This window comes from Oncorhynchus tshawytscha, linkage group LG09, assembly GCF_018296145.1.
Source record: "Oncorhynchus tshawytscha isolate Ot180627B linkage group LG09, Otsh_v2.0, whole genome shotgun sequence".
Lineage (NCBI taxonomy): Eukaryota > Metazoa > Chordata > Actinopteri > Salmoniformes > Salmonidae > Oncorhynchus > Oncorhynchus tshawytscha.
In genome coordinates, this window is record NC_056437.1 from 83638874 (window position 1) to 83660610 (window position 21737).

The following is a 21737-nucleotide window of genomic DNA, read 5'->3' on the forward strand; positions in this document are numbered from 1 at the left end:
GGAAACATGAAACCTCTTTATCAAAGAAATCCTTACTTTTTCGAATTAAAACAGCTCTGGTCTTTGTTCTAAAAACCCATGTCATCTGTTTGGGGCTTGTCCATTGTAGACAATCATCCTGATAAATGACTAGTTGAGCCAGAGGAACATGAACTCTAAAAACAGAGCTGTTAGAAGTTCATAAATTCACATAGGATCTATCTGGTTTTATCTTTGTTCAAGAATACAATCTAAAACTCATGTATGCACTCATAAAAATGCACCAATCAAATCTCATCTCTTTGTATTGAAGTGCCTAATAAACAAATATTGATTACCAACAACATCAAGTAGAACATTACAGTTTGCCTGTCCCCATACATGACAGACACGTGTGTGTGTGTGTGTGTGTGTGTGTGTGTGTGTGTGTGTGTGTGTGTGTGTGTGTGTGTGTGTGTGTGTGTGTGTGTGTGTGTGTGTGTGTATGTGTGTGTGTGTGATGGCAGTCTGGGTCAAAGTTCAGATTATTATCCTATAGATGGTGCTGTTCCTACTGCGCAGCTCATGTTGACGATGATGACTGCCCTCTGCTGCTCATCTAACCCTCTCGCTTGAAAGCAAAAGGATGAAAACCATACCACAGGAACAACATTAGCTTCACTCAGTAAAAAGATATCAGTAAAGAAATATGGTAAAGAAATGTCCTTGTGGTGGAAGTTCTCTCTTCCACAGAGCATGTGTATTTGAAAATGAAAAATGGCACTGCCTTAATTGACATGCGTCAGCACAGATTATTGACCTCATAGGAACGCTTTCAATTTCGTTAATCCGCCCTCTGATATCTCTGCAGCGGCAGCCTACAACGACTGTGTCAATCCTCTCCTACACACAGTGAACAGAAGAGTACTGATCACACATATTTACCACAATAAATATGCCTGCATTGATATTTAACATTGAAAACATGAAAGTCAAAGACCCCTCTTTCACATCTGAGTAGCTTTTTAAGTCGCTATCTCGAGTCTCTATTTAGCCAGATGGCTCCCTCTCTCAATCCCCACTCACAATCAAGATTAAGATTACACTATTACACACACACACACACACACACGCACACACACACACACACACACACACACACACACACACACACACACACACACACACACACACACACACACACACACACACACACACACACACACACAACACAGTATTCATAAATGCGTCATACACATGTTCATACTAACGACAGACTGTCCGTCCCCACCCTGCTTTTTCTGTTAATTCTCTAAATCCGTGCTGTTTCCGACATTAATATGCCCTTGATAAACAGATTCTGGTGATATAACACAGGCTTTCAAAAATGGCCTTTTTAAATGGGCAGAATCTTATACAAGATTCAGTTGTTGAAATTACAACCGAGGCTTAAGTTATTAAACAGAGCAGCTTTAATCATTGATCACAGAAATTCAAGGTTGGAGGAATGGCATGGATTAAAGTATTTTTACCACAAAGCCACATATCCACTGTGATCTGAGAGAGAGAGCGAGAGAGAGAGAGAGAGAGAGAGAGGAGATTGACGAGGATAGATTGACGAGGATAGAGAGAAAGCCCTGCTGTCACTCGCTAGTTTAGTGATTCCAGCTCCACTGAAGGCGACCGTCTTCCATTCTCCGTCCCATCCACCAGCTGTTTCTTCTGGGCCTGTGGGCCGCACAGTATGAGGCAGCTACCATGGGCTTTAAGGAAAACTTCTCGGAGATTGATCCTGTCACTTTGAACCTCTGCATCCTTATCGCCAGCTATGTTATCTTGCTTCTGGTGTTCCTGATATCTTGTATAATGTATGACTGCCGGGGCAAGGATCCAACCAAGGAGTACGCGCCGGACCCTGTGCCGACCCAATCCCCCATCAGACTGGTGGTGATGCAGCAGACCACCCCCTCTCCGCAACATCAACGCTGGGACCAGACCAATATGGTCACCTCATATGAGCCTCAGCCCAGTCCAGACTTCAGGGAGAAGAAGAGCACCATGGTCTAGATTCTAGAAGGACTACTGTGGTGCTGAATAACTCAGTCCACCACCCGTTGGAATTATCGCAGCGGGATAAACTTTTGTACACATATGTTTTTTAAAATCTGTTTCTACATTTATTTTTTAGACTGTATTTTTCCCTGGTGGCCAGGACAATGCTAGGATTGGACCTGCAGAAGACCAGTCTGAGACGGTAAGAGAGAAGCATGTGTGTGCAGTGTTGATGCACATGAAATCCGTCTTTTAGAAAGCTCTGGTGGATCACAGAAGCCTACAGCCTGTTCTAAAAGAAGAAATGTCACAACTGATAATCAACATGGAATTCAGGAGCTGTACTATTAACAGTGGTTTGTGTTACACGACATGAGAAGGAAATACAATTGACTGAAAAATGGTTGCAGTTTTCAAACCTTATCTTTGCACATAGCCCAACTATTTACTACATCACAAAATGCCTCAGTGTTTAAATGTGATACAAAGTATTACCAGTTATAATTTTTCATTTTTAAAGAGAGACAGGTCTGTCCCCTCTCAGTGAGCGTTCATTGTCATCTTGCTACTTTGTCAAATGTTACTTGATAGACATTTGTATGATGCTCTGCTAGTGTAATGTTTTCATCGATGACAGACTTGTTGCCCTATCTCAACCAGGACTCAGGAGGAGTGTATGTCCCCTGGCATTTTCAGATTAGGAGATAGCCCAACATTTCCTCGTATTGTTTATAGGCAAACTAAGGTAGCCATTAGCCAATTGCATAACTTGACAGTGTTGAGTCTCTATGAAGTAACCGACCACAGTTCAGCCAAGTGCTGTCCAACCATGGTCCTGACGTGTGAGGCCCAGATTATTCTGCTATTTTGAGAGACTTACTTCTTTAAACTCTCTCCCACCCGCCATGAGAAACAGGTTATTTATGGAGCCCATTTCAGATATGTACCTGCTAACCCTTTGATGTCAAGACACGTGACTTGATTCAGCCAACACAAGTTGATACATGTAAATAAATACATTAACAAATGCTATGTAACGGTTTATATACAGTTAACTCAATAATTACAAGCTGTATTGTAGATACAAATGGTCAGAGTAACACATCAATCAATCGATATGGCATACTGTGTACTTTTTCTGAAGTGCTTATTGTTTTGTATAATTTCCCTGTGTGAGTAGTAGCTTCCTGTACGAATGTTCCCTTATGAATAATGAAACTACAGATGCTTGATACAGACTACTCCTTTCATCAAGCAAAAATTAACATACTTTCTAAATAGTGTTTTACTTTGATAATTGCTGAATCCTATCAGTGCATGTAAATATTACATGGACTGTTCCAACAAAGAGCTGCAGTATCTAATACTGATAAAGGTGTCCGCAGCACACGCATGGCTATTTCTTGACTGTAGGGTCCAGACTGCCCAGGGCACTTCACTTGTTGGTGATACAGAGAGCACGCCACGCAGTGCCCGGAAAAACCTGTATCTCTCGTGACACAGATACGATGGGAACATTGAATTCCCAAGCCCCACACCAGTCATAATGTAGTGCAGCTCTGCAGTGTACACGTGAAACGAGCAAAGTCCCATAGATATTTATTGATGTGACGCAGTGCTGTTACTGTAGGTCCTGAGTCCTGACTTTGCCTAATGTACAGTATATGACTCACTAAATAGCCAAATCTATGCACACATTCCTTGACTTGATGTTGTCTGATTCCAATGTGTTTCCTTTTTTTATTCTGACAGGCAGTGTTTCCATTTGGCATCTGTGTTATAGGTTGAGACGCTAGAGAGGGTCTGTCTTTTGTTCTGTTGTCCTATTGCTGAAAGGGGAGAATGCATCCACAATGCAGGCCTCATGAGGACTCGCAGGTATGGATTGTCGTGGCCATACATTCCCCTCCCGAAATTCACTAGGCCATCACAGACTCCATTGAACGACTACAGTATACTGAGAGAAAGAGGTTGTGGCTAACACTTATCCAATTATTCAGTCAATCTGCTTGAATTAGGATCTCTAAAACAGAGTGCAAGCTGAGGCTATAAACTGAATTAAGTCCTTGCATGTAATATAATTAAACGCCAGTAATCATACATTCACTCGAAAGTGTGACGGAAACCCGTAGTACTCACTGCCAAAACTAGCACCTGTACACACCGAAATAGCTTTGCCCATGCCATCTTACCTAGAGTATAAACAAATTAAACTGTTTCAGTCCTTATACTTAGAAATGCTACATGTATGCACCTTGACCTGAGCTGACACACCTGGCAAAGCAGCTTCAATAGCTTGATTACAGTACAACAACATCAACACCTACAGTACCAACAGAAGATTACAGTACAGCAACATCAACACCTACAGTACCAACAGAAGATTACAGTACAAAAACATCAACACCTACAGTACCAACAGAAGATTACAGTACAACAACATCAACACCTACAGTACCAACAGAAGATTACAGTACAACAACATCAACACCTACAGTACCAACAGAAGATTACAGTACAGCAACATCAACACCTACAGTACCAACAGAAGATTACAGTACAGCAACATCAACACCTACAGTACCAACAGAAGATTACAGTACAGCAACATCAACACCTACAGTACCAATACAATATTACAGTACAACAGCATCAACACCTAGGGAATCACACCATCTCTTTATCAGTTATTGACAGAGAGAGACACTCTCATATTCTTGAAGTAATTTACTTGGGAAAATGTATTTCTCAAAATCTGGAATCAACTGATGAGAAACTAGCCATCTGAAAGGATCATGTTCTGCTGAGTATTAAGATGTAAAAATAATTACCACTAAGATAAAATACCACAGAATCCCATCTAAGTATATACTGTATGTGAATAATTGTACCATTTAGAAAAAGCAACATGTTGCAGGACAATGGGGCTCCTAAGGTCTAATGTGTACATAAATCCGAATGTTCCAAATATCTGAAAATGCTTGCAGTGTTTTTGTCAACAGTGAAGAGCAATGTTGCACCAATGTATTAGCTGGGTGCAGGTCAACTGTCATGCCTCTATGCAGACACTACACCAGTAATCCTTTGCTACAGGGGGAAATGTGCTTTACAGGTTAAGAACATGCCATACTCAGCTTGTTAGCTACTAGATCAATTCTGATCTCTGTTGAGGCTGGGACACTACACAGGCTCTATCTTACTTTACCGCAGTTTGATTTATTGATTGAAATGGGCATTGACAGCATGGCTATAACATACACTAATATATCCACCATGCCATGAATTGCAAAAAGCAGCCATTTTATTTCCATTTCTTTACTGAAACCTCAAAGGGCATAGCTATGTATTTAGATGTTTAGCCTTTTCACATTGACAACATTGATTCATCAAGCATCTGAATATCACACCTTTACATTTCTTGTCATCTTTGTCAGACAGAATTAGCGTTGTTGTTATTCTAAGTGTGAGGATGGGAACATTCCGTGGCTTTTCATTGAGGTGTTTCCGGCCTATTGTAATCCACAGTATTGGGATTCCCATGTCTTCCCTTTTTAGAGGTACTGCATTCCAGCATGAAACAGTAAACCAATTACAGAGCTGTTTAACCCTGGCATCACGTGTCTTCACAAAGCCTCTGTTATCCTGTGGGTAGTCTCACCAGTTTCTGTCTTACAGTAGCCACTAAAGATGTCATATTAACAGCATGGCCTGCTGTGTGCATGTACAGTACAGCACATTGCTGTTGGGCAGTATGGAGCATTGTTTAGTACTGTTGATCTACATGGTGTAGAGAGCTTTTACATCCTGGCAGAAGGCTTTGTTCGGCAAGCTTTGAGTGTTTAAAAGCAATCAATGAAAATAAATCACACACAGCCTTTACAGTATGCGTTGCCACAGTGTGACACAGAGGGTGATTCTTGTGAGATGCTTAACATAATACCTGACCTGGGGGACCTTTAACCACACTTCCTCTGTAACATGAGCTCTTCCACTTGCACTGCCGTTGTGGCTCGTGGAGTAAGTGAAATGGGTCTTCAGGTTGTTGACTGTGAGCAGAGTGGGGTAACGGATGAACTCTGCATGTGCCTCTAACATGTAACAGTGTCAGAAATAGAATGAGCTAAACACTGTTTTATAGCATATTTAGAAACACAGGGACACTCTGCTGAGCTGCTAAACCCTGTGTTTGCATGACAGAATGCCAACCTCCATGTCTCAGTCCTGTATCGCATTAGGGGTGTTAGCATGGCACCATGGGGGAACTGCAGCCTTGCAGCAATAACAAGGAAACGCTAAACCCTAACATATGGCTGCTCGCATCCTCCCGTTGTCTCTGCTAATGTCATTCTTAAAAACCCTGCCTGCTTGCCACCCACCATCTCAGCTGTACTTCCACAGCTCGTAAACCATGAGCTCCTCCTGGGCTGGATAAACCACATTTGAACTGTCCGATGCATGGTGTACTCTAGGAATAGGATCTTGTGCAAAAAGTGGATTTTACTTTCATGAACTACAATACACATTAGGCTAGGGCTACTTTTGTAATCCTTTGGCATCACAACATATAAAACCAGAGAGATGAATTCATACTTAGAGGCTTACCTGTCTGTCCAAAGATAACATGTGAAATATTTCTCTACCGGGTTGATTATACATCTTATTCTGAATTTACCAACGCAAGCATTTAAAATGGATACATTTGGGAATGTTATCTTCTCATGCATAAATGTGCTGGTTATTAATGGTTCTGAACGGTATTGTGCAATGCCACTGTGTTGAAGTTGAGTCAGTATGGGCTTATGTTTCACTCTGGTTGTAATAGCCCAAAGAGGAAAAAAACTGCAGGCATTTGTCAGTTTGAAACTCATTAAGCTTGCATATTGCACTTAAAGTCTTATGTAAACAGCTGTGTGTTGTGTTATCTAATGCTGTTCCTGAATGATCCAGTTACATTACTGTCACTGTTATGTAACTCTATGGGTTAGAGAGTGCTCATCAGATACATTGCTGAGTTACAATGCCATCACTGTTATGTAACTTTATGGTTAGAGTGCTCATCAGATACCTTGCTGATGTGAAATTCAACATAGGCTAGCAGCACATTGTTTTGTGTCCTGTCCACATACAGCACAACACAATTACCCATAGGGACATATTTGCATCTGATAACATTGTGAATTAATCTCTTTGGATGCAAGTATACATCTGTTGAAACAGGCCTATGATGTAATATCAGTTTATTTGCTCAAGTTTATTGACACTGAGATAAAAAGTCAATACTAAAAGGCTGAATTCAGAAAAAAATAAATGATTAATTCATGACACAGGACATGATATTGGACTCTGAACAGAATACAAAAATCATTTTGATCCATATTCAGGTTTCGTCACTAGTTGCCACACCCACAAAGTCATAAACCCCGGCAATTTATACAATTTATCTCTTCTTGAAATTAAAATCTGATTTCAAAACTAACGCTAACATTAACGTTAACCACACTGATAACCTTATGCCTAAACCGAACCTTAATTTAAGACCAAAAAGCTACTTTTGGTTCTCATTAATTTTTTCGATAAGGCGTTTTAACTTTAGGGTTGTAGTAACTAGTAGAAACCCATATTCAGGGTTGCTGGTTGAAAAACAAAAGTAACTACTACTGTTACATCTGTCTATCATGGTGTGACAGATTTTGAAACCTGCTCCAGCCACCCACACTGTCATAAGATGTTTGATAGGACGATGCAACGCACTTTTAGTGCTATTACTGGTTCAAGCATCCGTCATTCAAAATCTCTTTGCGTGAACTAAACACATTTCAATCGTGAAAAAGGGAACAACGCCGGTGTCTACAAGGGGGCACAAGTGTCAGGAGGATATGTCTTTGCTAAATGATAGTATTAATGTAATCGATTGAAGCTAGTTTATATTTGCAGCACAATGGTATTAAGGAAAATACTAAAATAGTGTCTTGATGTATTGATTTGGACTGGGGGTATCGTATTATGTGTACAGATGACTGATTAGTTGATGACGATAGCTGGGCCTTCACTTTCTCTTGTTTTGGCTAGCTTTCTAATTTCCCATTTGGCTAGCTTGCTGATTTCCTATTTTTGACTGTAGCTCGCTAGCTAAATCTTGCTTCGTGATTTCCTCCCTTCGTTTTGCGTGAAGGCATTGAAATGAGAGTGAACAGCCTTCAAAGGTGGGTTAGCTAAAAATGTGGCAGTCATCCAATGTTTGCATTATGATGAATTTAGCTATAGATAGATAGATAGCTGGCATTCATTTGTTCAGGCAAGTGGTTTTGTTAACGTAAGTGAACCTAGCATTTGGCATTTACTGAGCGTTATTCCTAGATGGATTGTTTGTTTGTAGCCATGAATTGAGCATAAACATGGTTATTGTAGCATGCAGTACTATAGCCTACTAGCTACAATGTGTCCCACCAGGAAATGCGATATAGCACAGGGAAATCCGGTAAAACAAGTCGCCATAATTGTCCAATCATTGCTTTGTAAATAATGGTTATATGTCCTTGATGAAGGGTAATTCCATGTTATCAGAGTAACGCTGAGACTCACTTTAAAATGTGTGGCAAGATTCAAAGATGATTGCATTAAGAATTAGGTTTCAGCCATGATATGACACCTTGAGTATGAACAAATCTGTTTTGGTTATTGAACTACACTAAGTGAAGTGGATCAATACCCGGTAATAGAATGACTGTAACAGATTGACATCATGGTTCTGTACTAGACAGAAATGTATAATTATGAATATCATTCTCTTCATGGTGAAGTGTCCTATACAAAGGTAGAAAAATGTAATATCCTCCTTTGCATGTTTATTCTACACATGGGCTATTATTCAAAATGTTAATCTTTTTAATTATTTAACCCTAATGAGCTCTGCCTCTATACATGACCAAATGTGGTTGGTCCAGACCGGACCAAATCTCTACCAATCATAGATGTCTATGTTTCACAAGTTTGGACATTACAAGAAATTAAAGGTATAGTACAGTATAGTGCTGCAGAGTAGAGTATATAGTTCAATACAGCACAGTATAGTTCAGTCCAGAAGAGTATATTACATTATATGGTACTTTACTCATGTGCTCTACTGTACTGAACTCTACTTCCATCTCCGTGACCAGAAATCAAAGCTTTTGCATATTCCACATTTTTAGGATTTAAAATGGTTGAAAAATGTATCTATGCCTTAATTTAAAAAAAATACAGACTCTTAGCTTTCATTTGGAACAAAATGTTAAATGCTCCTATAAACTTCAGGTTATTGCTGATTGGTCCTTTTTTACATGGAAATGACCTGAAACTAAACTACTTTTCCTTTTTTTTTCTTTGGTCAATCACTACAATGTGAATGTACCAGTAGGCCTTCATGTGTTAGTTATATGCTATTTTTCTTTGGTCAATCACTACAATGTGAATGTACCAGTAGGCCTTCATGTGTTAGTTATATGCAATTTTTCTTCGGCCAATCACTAAAATGTGAATGTACCAGTAGGCCTTCATGTGTTAGTTATATGCGATTTTTCTTTGAGATGTACTGTATGTCAGTTTCTTGTCTTCTCGTGTTATTTTCCTGCTTCCTTCAATTGGCATGGCATACTGTTGCATGAACAACCCAGAACAGTGTGAGAACAGCCCTGAATCAGGATAACCTCTAACACCGGTATTGTAACAGCCCCTAGTCCTCCCGCTACCTGCCCCACTAACACTTGCTGCATGTTGCTGTATGTTTCAGGTTTATGAACAGGCGGGCCTCTGCTAACTGCCGCTACCAGCCCACCTGCTATGAGCATGCTGCAAACTGCTATACTCACGCGGTGAGTTCACCTTCCCTAAGTGTAGGCCTACTGTACAAAGACAGGTTTTCAAATGTCACACCTCAATTGCTCTTTTTCCCATGCTTAATTCTATTGACAGAATTCTACCTGGTGTTGATAGGGTTATGGAGAAAACACATTTGATGAAAAACACTATCATTATATACTAGACTGAGTGTATGTTACAACAGTTGGTAATGTGAATCTGTCTCCCTTTGTCTGTACCCTGCAGCTACTCATCGTACCAGCCGTTGTGGGCATGGCCCTGCTGCACCGGCTCTCAGATGACCGATGGGAGAAGATCACAGCCTGGGTGTACGGCATGGGCCTGTGTGCCCTCTTCCTGGTCTCCACTGTGTTCCACATCATCACCTGGAAGAAGAGCCACATGAGGTGAGGAGACAGAGGAATGTTCGATCACACTAGACCAGGGGTCTTCAACCTTTTCTTGCAAAGGGACCCCCTCCCAGGCAAAATGCCGACCCAGGGACCCCACCATACTTAAGCAAATATTATGTTTTACATGTCTTATCATCAGGTGAATGGAAAGGAGAAGTGATCAACATTTTAAAGTGAATAGATTTGTTTGATTATTTTGACCTCCCCACATTATAATAGAAAGACGAAGTGTAAACGCATAGCCTATTAGTTAGAAAGGTAACTCTAAACTCATTTTCGCTAAGAGCAGTTGCTTAGCGCTGGTTAAACAAAGGTTAGCCATGTGTTGGTAAAAATGAAAGTCCAAGCCAAGAGCTTACCAGCAGCACTTCTTGCAGTGATAGCCTATTCACGGGTGCTTATTCAAAGCCTATGTCAGATACTTCAGTGAGTTTAATTTGCAGTAACAGGTCTGACTACCTGAGTTATATTATACAGCACCCAGCACATAATAATTGTAATTGCATACTAGGTATGAGTGGGCAGACGCAATCAAAGGCCAATGAGAGAGATATTGAATGCTTGGTCTTGATTCTAGGTCTGTGGAGCACTGCTTTCATATGTGTGATAGAGTGGTCATCTATTTCTTCATCGCTGCCTCCTACACACCATGGTAAGTTCTATTTCTAATACCAATTTCCATATGTCACTTATGGGATGCACCTAAGGGGCGGATTGCAAGCTCGAAGTATCCAATCACACACCCTCTGTTGGAGACAGAGTGACGAATGAGGTGAGCCCCTCTCCTTCATTAAGGTAGCCACTCGCCTGCCAACTGGTAATTCTCGCCTTTACCTTGCGGAAGTGACCGCGTTCACCGAAAGCTCGCCTCAGCACAACTAGATTCCTGTCTTTCTAGTGAACTGTTCTCAGGCGAACCAAGAGGTTAACGCTGCCGAACTTAGAACCTCAGCTCTTGTCGATTAGTGTTGAGTACTGACCGAAAGGAACATTTTTGCTTTTTTTGTTTTCAGGTAGTGCCACATGGCAAGCTACCGAGACTCGGTTAGCCCTCGCTTCAGCTAACTAGGCTAGCACACACTGTAAGGCTTTAACTAACCACTAGCAAATGTCTAGCTCCTGCCGCAATGCTTAAGCTAGCTACAAAGCAAGCTAACCGCACCAGCCTTACTACCAGCAACACTGTACTATTGTTAGCTCTCTTCTCTTGTCTGGTTCAAATCTACTTTTACATGTTTGTATTAACTTCCTATGGTTGATGTCTGCACACCCGCGGATATCGAATTAGCATAATAAAAAAATCCCCATAAAAAATCGGTCAGTTTAAGCTAGAAATATGTTTTTTTGTTGCATTGGATGCATCTCAATCCACCGCATCCACCTATGTAACACTTCCGCATCAGCGTTGAAAGGTGACAGAGCTAGAGCAGTGTTTGTCAGACCATGACACATCCCGAACATCGGTCTTCTCACAAAATCGTCTGTAGCGTCCGAACGGTTTGGGTTACAAACTATTATTGACTGTTGGCTACGACCTCCACAAGCATCTTGAGACTCGTCTGAAGTCTGTACAGCCAATCTGCCAACTTCTGTCTGTAGCGTCCGTACAGTTTGGGCTACACACTAATCTAACGTACATGTTGGTTGTTTTGGTCTAGGATGCCCACAGGCCTAACAAGAATCGTCTGAAGGTCCCCGGTTGCAGTCGAAAAAATGTATGGAAGTAAATTATATATACAAAAGTATGTAGACACCCCTTCAAATTAGTGGATTCGGCCATTTCAGCCACACCCGTTGCTGACAGGTGTATAAAATCGACTACACAGCCATGCATTCTCCATAGACATATATCGGCAATAGAATGGCCTTACTGAATAGCAACTGTAAGTGCTGTTATTGTGAAGTGGAAACGTCTAGGAAAAACAACTGCTCAGTCGTAAAGTGGCAGGCGTAGTGCGTAAAAATCGTCTGTCCTCTGTTGCAACACTCACTACCGAAGTCCAAACTGCTACTGGAAGCAATGTCAGCACAATAACTGTTCGTCGGGAGCTTCGTGAAATGGGTTTCCATGGCCGAGCAGCTGCATACAAGCCTAAGATTTCAATGCCAAGCATCAGCTGGAATGGTGTAAGGCTTGCTGCCAGTAATGAATCACGCTTCACCAAATAATCTGGGTTTGGCGGAAGCCAGGAGAACGCTACCTGCCCGAAAGCATAGTAACACCTTTAAAGTTTGGTGGAGGAAGAATAATGGTATGGGGCTGTTTTTCATGGTTTGGGCTAGGCCCTTAGTTCCAGTGAAGGGAAATCTTAACGCTACAGCATACAATGCCATTCTAGAAGATTCTGTGCTCCCAACTTTGTGGCAACAGTTTGGGCCCTTTCCTGTTTCAGCATGACAATGCCCCTGTGCACAAAGCGACTTCCATACAGAAATGGTTTGTCGAGATCGATATGGAAGAACTTGAGCCCTGACCTCAGCCCCATTGAACATCTTTGGATGAATTGGAACGTCGGCTGCGAGCCAGGCCTAATCGCCCAACATCAGTACCCGACCTCACTAATGCTCTTGTGGCTGAATGGAAGCAAGTCCTCGCTGCAATGTTCCAACATCTAGTGGAAATCATTCCCAGAAGAGTGGAGACTGTTATAGCAATAAAAGGTGGACAAACTCCATATTACTGCCCATGATTTTGGAATGTGATGTTTTACAAGCAGATGACCAAAAGTATGTGGACATGTAGTGTATATACAGTGCATTTGGAAAGTGTTCAGACTCTTTTTCCATATTTTGTTACGTTACAGCCTTATTCTAAAATGGATTAAATAAATAAAAATCCTCATCAAGCGACACACAATACCCCATAATGGGCTCCCGAGTGGCGCAGCAGTCTAAGACACTGCATCTCAGTGCTAGAGGCGTCACTACAGATACCCTAGTTCAAATACAGGCTGTATCACAACCGGCCGTGATTGGGTGTCCCATAAGGCGGCGCACAATTGGCCCAGTGTCGTCCGGGTTCTTAACTGACTTGCCTAGTTAAATAAAAATAATGACAAAGCAAAAACAGTTTTTTCAAAATGCTTGCAAATGTATTAAAAATAAAAAACCTATACCTTATTTACATAAGTATTCAGACCCTTTGCAATGAGACTCGAAATTGAGCTCAGGTGCATCCTGTTTCCATTGATCATCCTTGATGTTTCTACAACTTGATTGGAGTCCACTGAGACTCTTCCTAGAGCTGGCCTCCCAGCTAAACTGAGCAATTGGGGGAGAAGGGCCCTGGTCAGGGAGGTGACCAAGAACCCAATGGTCAGCTCCAGAGTTCCTATGTGGAGATGTGACAACCTTCCAAAAGGATAACCATCTCTGCAGCACCACCACCAATCAGACCTTTATGGTTGAGTGGCCAGATGGAAGCAACTCCTCAGTAAAAGGCACATGACAGCTCGCTTGGAGTTTGCCAAAAGGCCCGTAAAGTACTCAGACCATGAGAAACAAGATTCTCTCGTCTGATGAAACCAAAATTGAACTCTTTGGCCTGAATGCCAAGTGTCATGTCTTGAGGAAACCTGGCACCATCCCTACGATGAAGCATGGTGGTGGCAGCATCATACTGTGGGGATGTTTTTCAGAGGCAGGGACTGGGAGACTAGTCAAGATCGAGGGACAGATGATTGAAACAAAGTGCAGAGAGATCCTTGATGAAAAGTTCTCTGGAGCAGGTTAGGACCTCAGACAAAGGGCAAAGGTTCACCTTCCAGCAGGACAATGACCGTAAGCACAGAGCCAAGACCACGCAGGAGTGGCTTCAGGACAAGTCTCTAAATGTCCTTGAGTGGCCCAGCCAGAGCCCAGACTTGAACCCGATCGGACATCTCTGGAGAGACCTGAAAATAGTTCTGCAGTGAAGCTCCCCATCCAACCTGACAGAGCTTGAGAGGCTCTGAAGATAAGAATGGGAGAAACTCCCCAAATAGATGTCGGGGCGGCAGGGTAGCCTAGTGGTTAGAGCGTTGGACTAGTAACCGAAAGGTTGCAAGTTCATATCCCCGAGCTGACAAGGTATAAGTCTGTCGCTCTACCCCTGAACAGGCAGTTAACCCACTGTTCCTAGGCCGTCATTGAAAATATGAATTTGTTCTTAACTGACTTGCCTAGTTAAATAAAGATAAAATAAAATAAAAAATACACGTGTGCCAAGCTTGTATCGCCATACTCAAGGCTGTAATTGCTGCCTAAGTTGCTTCAATAAAGAACTGAGTAAATGGTCTGAATACTTACGTATATTATATTTCAGTTTTTGTATTTTTAATATATTTGCTAACATTTCTGAAACTGTTTTTGCTTTGTCATGGGGTATTGTGTGTAGTTGGGGGGGGGGGACTATTTTAATCAATTTTAGAATAAGGCTGTAATGTAACAATGTGGAAAAAGTGAAGGGGTCTGAATGCACTGTATATGGAGACTGTTTAGTGCCAAAATAAAGGGTTAAGTACATGTATATGTTGTACCATGTAGTCAATGCGTGTGTATGGGCCAGTAAGGTCCAAAATCATTTTTAATTAAATACATTTTTTATATATTTTTTTGATACCTTAAAAGGGGTCTTAAAATTCCCAATCAAATAGCAAAATGATCCTTGGCATGACCTTTTTTTAAATAATTCCATATAGCTTAGTAGTAGCTCAAGTCCTGATGTCTCTGTATCGATTAGCCAGCTCTGGAAAAATACTCCTATCCCGCATGGCCCCCCGCTAAGAAACTGCTTCCCATGGTGACAGCCTGCCTCAGAGAGGCTAGGAGCTCATGGAATAAACCCCTTACCAGCAGCATCCTGAATCGGGGTTCCCTAGCAAGGCCATGTATGATCTGGGTTTCGCAACCCTCCCAAGGTGTAGCCGTCACTGGCTGACCCCCTCCACCCCACACGCTGTGCTGCTAGCACTACTGGCACTTCCCTCCCTGGAAAGATGGATCACTTTATTGCCTCCATTTTCCATAAGACATACAGACAATCAAACAATCCTTTTCGGCGGCCTCAGCAAGGTTCCTCCCTCCTAACCCCCCTAAGGGGGGCAAGAGGTGCCAGTCAAACTAGGTCAAAGCCCTAAGTGGCAGAGGAGTATAGTGTGCAAAGCCTCTCTCGGGTTTAACGTAAGCTGTCCCCCACCCTCGCGTGACCTTGGTGAGGCACATCTGTAAAAAGAATAATAAAAAATAATATGTATACACTATTCCCTTTTGCAAAAGCACACTTTCGTGACATTGCTCACATGGGAAGATGGAGGATGTGCACTCTTACCATGAGGGCCATCCCCCTTGGACTCTCCGCTTGGCACCTTATCAGGTTTTAGCCAGGGATGAAAAAGTTAACATGCCCGTTCTCCCTCCGGTCTCTTCTGACATATGGAGCTGGATGACAGATTGCCTTTTGCTATTATACCATGGCTTCCTTATTTTTCCTTGCCTTACGGCATTGTTGCCTGTCTTTTGCACTAGCAACACAGTAAAAACAGGCTCATGTGGGCACCTCCTCGGTACTACCACCAGGAGGCGCCATCATGAACTGAGCACGGCAGGGGAGAAATCTTGCACCTTTCTCTGTTTTAATAGTGACAAACAGGAAATCAGGTTTCCGGGGTTCACTTTAGGGACCACAGCCTTTTTTGGGGCAATTTCATGGCAACTTAGCTCTATTGATAGAAAACTATTTTTGTTGAGCTATAGTCAGTACAGTATTCCATATCCCAAAAATAAGAGGGGGGAAATGGTTACCTTTGCTGGGCCCCAGAGCACCAAGTCCAATGCGCTCTGGTTTTTTTTCCCTTGTCCCGTTCTTAACTGCGCTTGGTTTGTGCAGTCTAAGATTAGGTCAGCTCCACCTTTGCTTTCTGAACGAGCGGCTGAGGAGATCTTCGCTCATTCTAACCCTCCCTTCCGGGGTAGGGCCAAAACAGACCAGACACATACAGGCAACTGCCAAAATAAAGGAAACACCAACATAAAGTGTCTTAATAGGGCGTTGGGCCACCATGAGCCAGAACAGAGTCAATGCACCTTGACATAGATTCTGCAAGTGTCTGGAACTCTATTGAAGGGATACGACACAATTCTTCCACGAGAGGCTTTGATGGTGGTGGAAACCACTGTCTCAGGCACCACTCCAGAATCTCCCATATTGGGTGGAGATCTGGTGACTCGCTCACACACACGCTTCAAACCCCCTATGCTTCTTTGAGACCAATGGGCAACTGGGCATTTTCGTACATGAGCATGATGGGATGTTAATTCCTTAACTAACTCAGGAAGCACCTGCTTTCAATATGCTTTGTATCCCTCATTTTCTCAAGTGTTTCCTTTATTTTGGCAGTTACATGTAGCTGATCTATTGCTTAGGATTAGGATCTGGTTAACCAGCATGTTTCCTTCTTTCTTTTGGCTACACGGGTTGCCCCCGCTAGTCATTCCATTTGCCGGTCTTTCTCGCGCAAAGAACCCCACTCGGTAACACGAAATAGCCATACCTATTGCCACCTGCAGTCCAAGAGGATCAAGCATGTTTTGCAAGAAACATTCATGCTCATATGCCTTCGACCCATTACGAGGTATCCTGGGTTAACTGGGACACTCTTTGCCTCTCCCTCCCATGGAATTATTACGCCCGGGGTGAACATGCTGGCACTTCAAACCAGTCCCTGAGAACCCGGTCTCCCCATCTATCCAGACTGACTCGAGAAGACACTGTTAGAAGCGTCAACCCTATAACGGTCTTTTGGAGAACCTGCCCCTAAATTATGATTAAGCACCACTAGGGGTGGAAGCCACGGCACACCCTCGTACACCCTCTCAAGGGTAATGCCCTATGCTTTTTCTCTCTCCTAGGCCTGACACCCCTACTCTAAGCAGAGCGAGGTAACAGGCTTATCCCCGATCTTCGACCCCCGCAATGACCAGGTGCATCCTTGTTAGCGGAGACCACTCTCCTGCTCTAAAACCAGTCCTTGTAGCCACTGTTATGCAGGAATCCACGGACACTAACATACGGAAAGATTTGTACCCTCACCTAGTAGCTGTTACCCTCTGTGCATAGCCCGTGGGAGGATAAATCTGAATGCGACAAGCCGGCCACTCAAGATCTTTCACAATCCAGAGTGCCAGTGCCCCACATACATGCCCATTGTTTGGCGAAACAGACAATGCATTTTTTGGAGAAGTGGTGTAACCTACACAGATCATTCCTTAAATGCTCCGTATGCTTTATTGCAGGACTTTTTTGGACAGAAGACTTTTTTGGAGATCTCCAGAAGATCTCCAAACGTCCAGTTGACTGCTATCTCGCCTGTCACACAGGCCTCGACAGATGTTATACTTCTCTTTCTAACCCGCTTTACCATCTGCCCTATGCCTGCAAAACAAATAAGTGGGCTGTACTCACTGGCAGCCAACCCCTGCAGAGGGAGGCCCCCTACATTGTTAACCGCTATATTGAGATAGTGTAGGCTATTGTATTGGAAAATATAATAGCAAGGTTACAGCCCGGAAGGGCTCATTCCACTAGAGATATGACTACCTCTTGGGCACTGGTCTAAGGCATCTCCTTAGGGGAGATTTGCGCTATAGCGTGTTGGGCCACCCCTCATATGTTTGTGGTCTTCACCGACTGGATGTCACTGCACCTTCGTGGGGCATACTCCCTCAGTGTCGTAGCCTCTGAGGGGTGATGCTGTTGGAGCTACCCTGGCTTCAGAGAGCATGTCTGTGTTATGGGAGTTTACCATATCCCATAAGTGACACATTGAAACAAGTATAAGAAATACAACTTTGGGTTACTTGTGTAACCCCGGTTCTATGAGAATATGAGTGAGATGTCACCACTTTTCGCAAGAGCGCAAGAACTAGAGGCATGATTGAAAATGACCAGTTGGCTGGCGAGTGGCTCCCTTTATGGAGGAGAGGGGCTCACCTCATTCGCCAATCGACCAGTCTGTCTTCAACAGACGCTGTGTGATTGGATAATTCGAGCCTGTGACCCGAACCGTAGGCATATCCCGTAAGTGACACATGTCACTGGTATTCGCATAGAACCGGGGTTACACAAGTAATTCAAAATTATCTCATGTGTGTGATGAGGATCCTGTAGTTGGTATGTTTCCCTAGGCTAAAGTGTGGAATGAACATCATCTTTCTCTCCTGCCAGGTTGAATCTTCGTGAACTTGGCCCACTCGCAGTTCACATGCGTTGGTTTGTATGGCTAATGGCTGCGGCAGGAACGATATACGTCTTCAACTACCACGAAAAGTCAGTATAATAACCTTTCTGCATTTTAATGATGCCTTTTTTGCAATGTAAATGTATATATTTTTTTTAATTAAATCTTCAGTGGAGTAATTGGATATGTACAGACTACGGTCTCAATGAATCCTATAACAATGAAGCTGATGAACAGGGCCGTTGTTATATCTGCTAACCATCATCACTTGTTTTTGTTCTCAATTTTGTAGTTTTTCTGGTGATAAAGTAGGTCTTTTTTTAATATGGAATATTCTGTGTGTTTTTTGTTCTAGGTATAAAGTTGTTGAGCTTGCCTTCTATTTGACTATGGGTTTTTTCCCTGCGTTGGTTGTGACATCAATGGTAACGTACTCAGTTTTACATATTGACTTTCTGCTGTAATCTCCTTACTCAGTCACCACCCACACTCACAGCGGTAGTGGCAGTGCTGCTTACATCTGCATCTGCTGCTTACTGTTTGCATTGACACTCTGTTTCGAGCTCTCTGGCAGACGCATTAAACATGACTGGTTCTCCATAACTTCATTAAAATGTCCCTAGAAAATCCGGAATCTGTCAATTCCACCAAACCGGCGTCTACATATGTGAAAACAGCGCATTTCTAGGATCTGTGGTTAAATAAATAAGGTCCTAACAAAAAAATGCTTCTCTGTGACATCACAGGGTAGGATTATAAGGGAAAAACAGATTTTTCTTGCCCAAAGGAGGGTATTTTCTTGCTCCCCACGTCTCCGTCAATCTCATAGTGTTTGAAAATCACTGTTTTTAAAATGGTTCAACTTTCGATGATGTCATCGGGTAGAACTGTTCACTTCCTTTTTTTTTTCTATAAAACTTAGAAATGGGCCGTTGACACTGGAGTTGTGCTGGAGATGGTGAAAATGAGGTTGAAAAGTGGTGGAGTTGTTCTAAGGTGCTCTATCGCTTTGCACCTTTGTAATACCTACCGTCATCTGGTGTTCTTGCAAAAACATCATGTTAATGTGTGTATTAGTGAGTTACTATACATTATCAGTAGCATCCATCACCAAGGCGTAGTGATCTCAGCCTCCATCACCACCCTTCACATGTGTACCACTAATCCCTCAAACTCAACTCTGGACCTTGAAGCCAGTCCCACTGCATTTTTTCATTATTCCCCTCTAATCAGGGTCTGATTTAGACCTGGGACACCAGCTGTGTGCAATTAATTATTAGGTAGGACAGAAAACCAGCAGACTCCGGACCTCGTAGGGTAAGAGTTGAATAGCCCTGCGCTATATGATCAGCAGAATATCTGTTGTTCAGCTTCCTATGCCCCCCTGTGGACTTCTTGTGGTAGGTCACCTAGACTCCAAAGGTTTTTAGGGTTTGTATTACTGTACTATATACTGAACCTTGGAGAATAATATTCTAGTCCTTTACATGAGATTTTCCCCAAAATTTTCCACAGAACAACACGGATGGACTGTACGAGTTGGCCTGTGGGGGACTCATCTATTGCCTGGGCGTGATCTTCTTCAAGTCGGACGGGGTCATCCCGTTTGCCCATGCCATCTGGCACGTGTTTGTGGCGCTGGCTGCAGCCGTGCACTACTACGCTATCTGGAAGTACCTCTACAGGAGTCCCCCTGCTAATACTATTCGGGACGCCTGACCCCCACCGCATCAAGTAGGCTAACTGAAAACACATTGCCCTCCAGTGCCTCTCGACATAGGCACCAGCAAATAAAGACTCCCACAACTGCCCACCGAGGATGCAACCACAGCCGGAAAGTTTACGAAAACGACCATGCATTGTTTACTGTTTTTAGGTAGGGAACAGTTTTTCGGTTTATCTTTGACTGTACAAACTTTGAACAAAGGTTATTTGTAATTCTGTTTTTGTACGACTGTTATTTATTTGGAACCCCCAAACAACTAAAATGATCAACCTTTGACTTCCATTTGGGAATTGTTCTCATCTTCTACACATAATGATACGTTGGGCTGAGTTGATATCAGTGCTTTGTATCACTTCACATTCCATACTTAGTATCTTCTGTCATTTGTAGTGATTTTGTCAGTCATCTTAATGATTGGAAAGCAGTTGGGAAGGACATTCAACAGAGTTGGGCTTTTCACTCTGAGGTAAATGTGCATGGTACACATTGGAAACAAAATGTCTGAATCAGTATTTATCAGTATCTAAGTGCAGTCTTATTTTTCAGAAGCACTTTTGTATGATAAGAACCACAAAGAACCATTGGATATGATGTTTAATAAGTACTCTGATTTGTGTAATTGTATTCTTTCTCACAAATATGGAGCCTTCAGAAGGTGAGTATTTGAGTTTGTATAGCTTTTAAAAAGGGTCTCTGTGATTGGACTGAACTTCCAGAAAGATACAATATCTACAGTACATCTGAGATGTCCTGTACTTCTGCACATATCACTGCTGCCACTTTTTAACGGTATAGTAGATAGTTCCATTATATCACACACTTCCTGATTTAAAAACTCTTCACATCCTAAATTACCCTTCTGTTCTTTGTATTAATTTGAACCTGTTATGTGTTTTTGGATCTTCAATGGTACTCCATTCCCTACCTTTTCTTTTGAGGAGTATTTGCCATTTCAGTTGAGAAACTATGAAGACCAGTACCATTATACTATGAAGTTGAATTGATTGAGAAACGTGTCATGTACAACCAACCCTATAATGATTTTTAATGGTTGGTAGATTTATCCATTTTTAGTTTTCTCCTTTGTTTCTCACAAATGTTCCTTGTGTAAAACACTGTACAGCCCTTGGTGAGCATGCCTTTTGGTTTTCCCCTCCCTGACATTTTGTGAGCTATGATAAGTGGAGAAATCAGATGATTTTGTTATGGATTGTAGCCATTCTGAAATGTCTTGCTCCCTTTACCACAATGTTTTGTAATATTTGTATATTCTGTTTTGGCACATGATCCTGTACTGGCCTTTTTAGGGAAAACATCCGCTTCTTGTTAACTCCCTACTTTATCCATTGGGTGTATTGGTGCTGTACATATAGAAAACAATGTTCACTCTGTAAGAAATAGGTTACGAATGTGTTGATGAAAAATAAATGCCCTCAACATTGTTCCTTTCTTCTCAGTTTGTCCATGTCTTGTAAATGTGTACTAGATCTATAGGTTGAAACTATAGCTGACCTCTTGGGGCTTGTCACAGCACTG

The 21737-nt window shown here is 42.3% G+C and overlaps 1 protein-coding gene across 3 annotated transcripts; it reads left to right on the forward strand.

The window, feature by feature from the left end:
* The first annotated feature begins 1888 nt into the window (after positions 1 to 1888).
* Positions 1889 to 21643, forward strand: LOC112258929 (monocyte to macrophage differentiation-associated). 3 transcript variants are annotated; one of them, XM_024433581.2, is made up of 7 exons: positions 1889 to 2212; positions 9779 to 9860; positions 10093 to 10253; positions 10837 to 10911; positions 18463 to 18564; positions 18831 to 18900; positions 19991 to 21643. In XM_024433581.2, exons 1-7 carry the CDS (start codon positions 2175 to 2177, stop codon positions 20192 to 20194), a joined length of 732 nt encoding a protein of 243 aa, XP_024289349.1. In that variant the 5' UTR covers positions 1889 to 2174; the 3' UTR covers positions 20195 to 21643. The 3 variants fall into 3 exon arrangements, with proteins under 3 accessions (XP_024289349.1, XP_024289350.1, XP_042183635.1); XM_024433582.2 differs by lacking the exon at positions 1889 to 2212 and adding an exon at positions 7795 to 8213; XM_042327701.1 differs by lacking the exon at positions 1889 to 2212 and adding an exon at positions 8224 to 9023.
* The last annotated feature ends 94 nt before the right edge of the window (positions 21644 to 21737 follow it).

What these genes read in the sequence shown, in the direction of transcription:
- LOC112258929 (XM_024433581.2), top strand. Translation starts at nt 2,175, where the DNA reads ATGCTAGGATTGGACCTGCAGAAGACCAGTCTGAGACG. An exon ending in GCTGCCTCCTACACACCATG is followed by an intron (nt 10,912 to 18,462) that starts GTAAGTTCTATT and finishes CTCTCCTGCCAG; the next exon opens with GTTGAATCTTCGTGAACTTG. An exon ending in GTCTTCAACTACCACGAAAA is followed by an intron (nt 18,565 to 18,830) that starts GTCAGTATAATA and finishes TTTTTGTTCTAG; the next exon opens with GTATAAAGTTGTTGAGCTTG.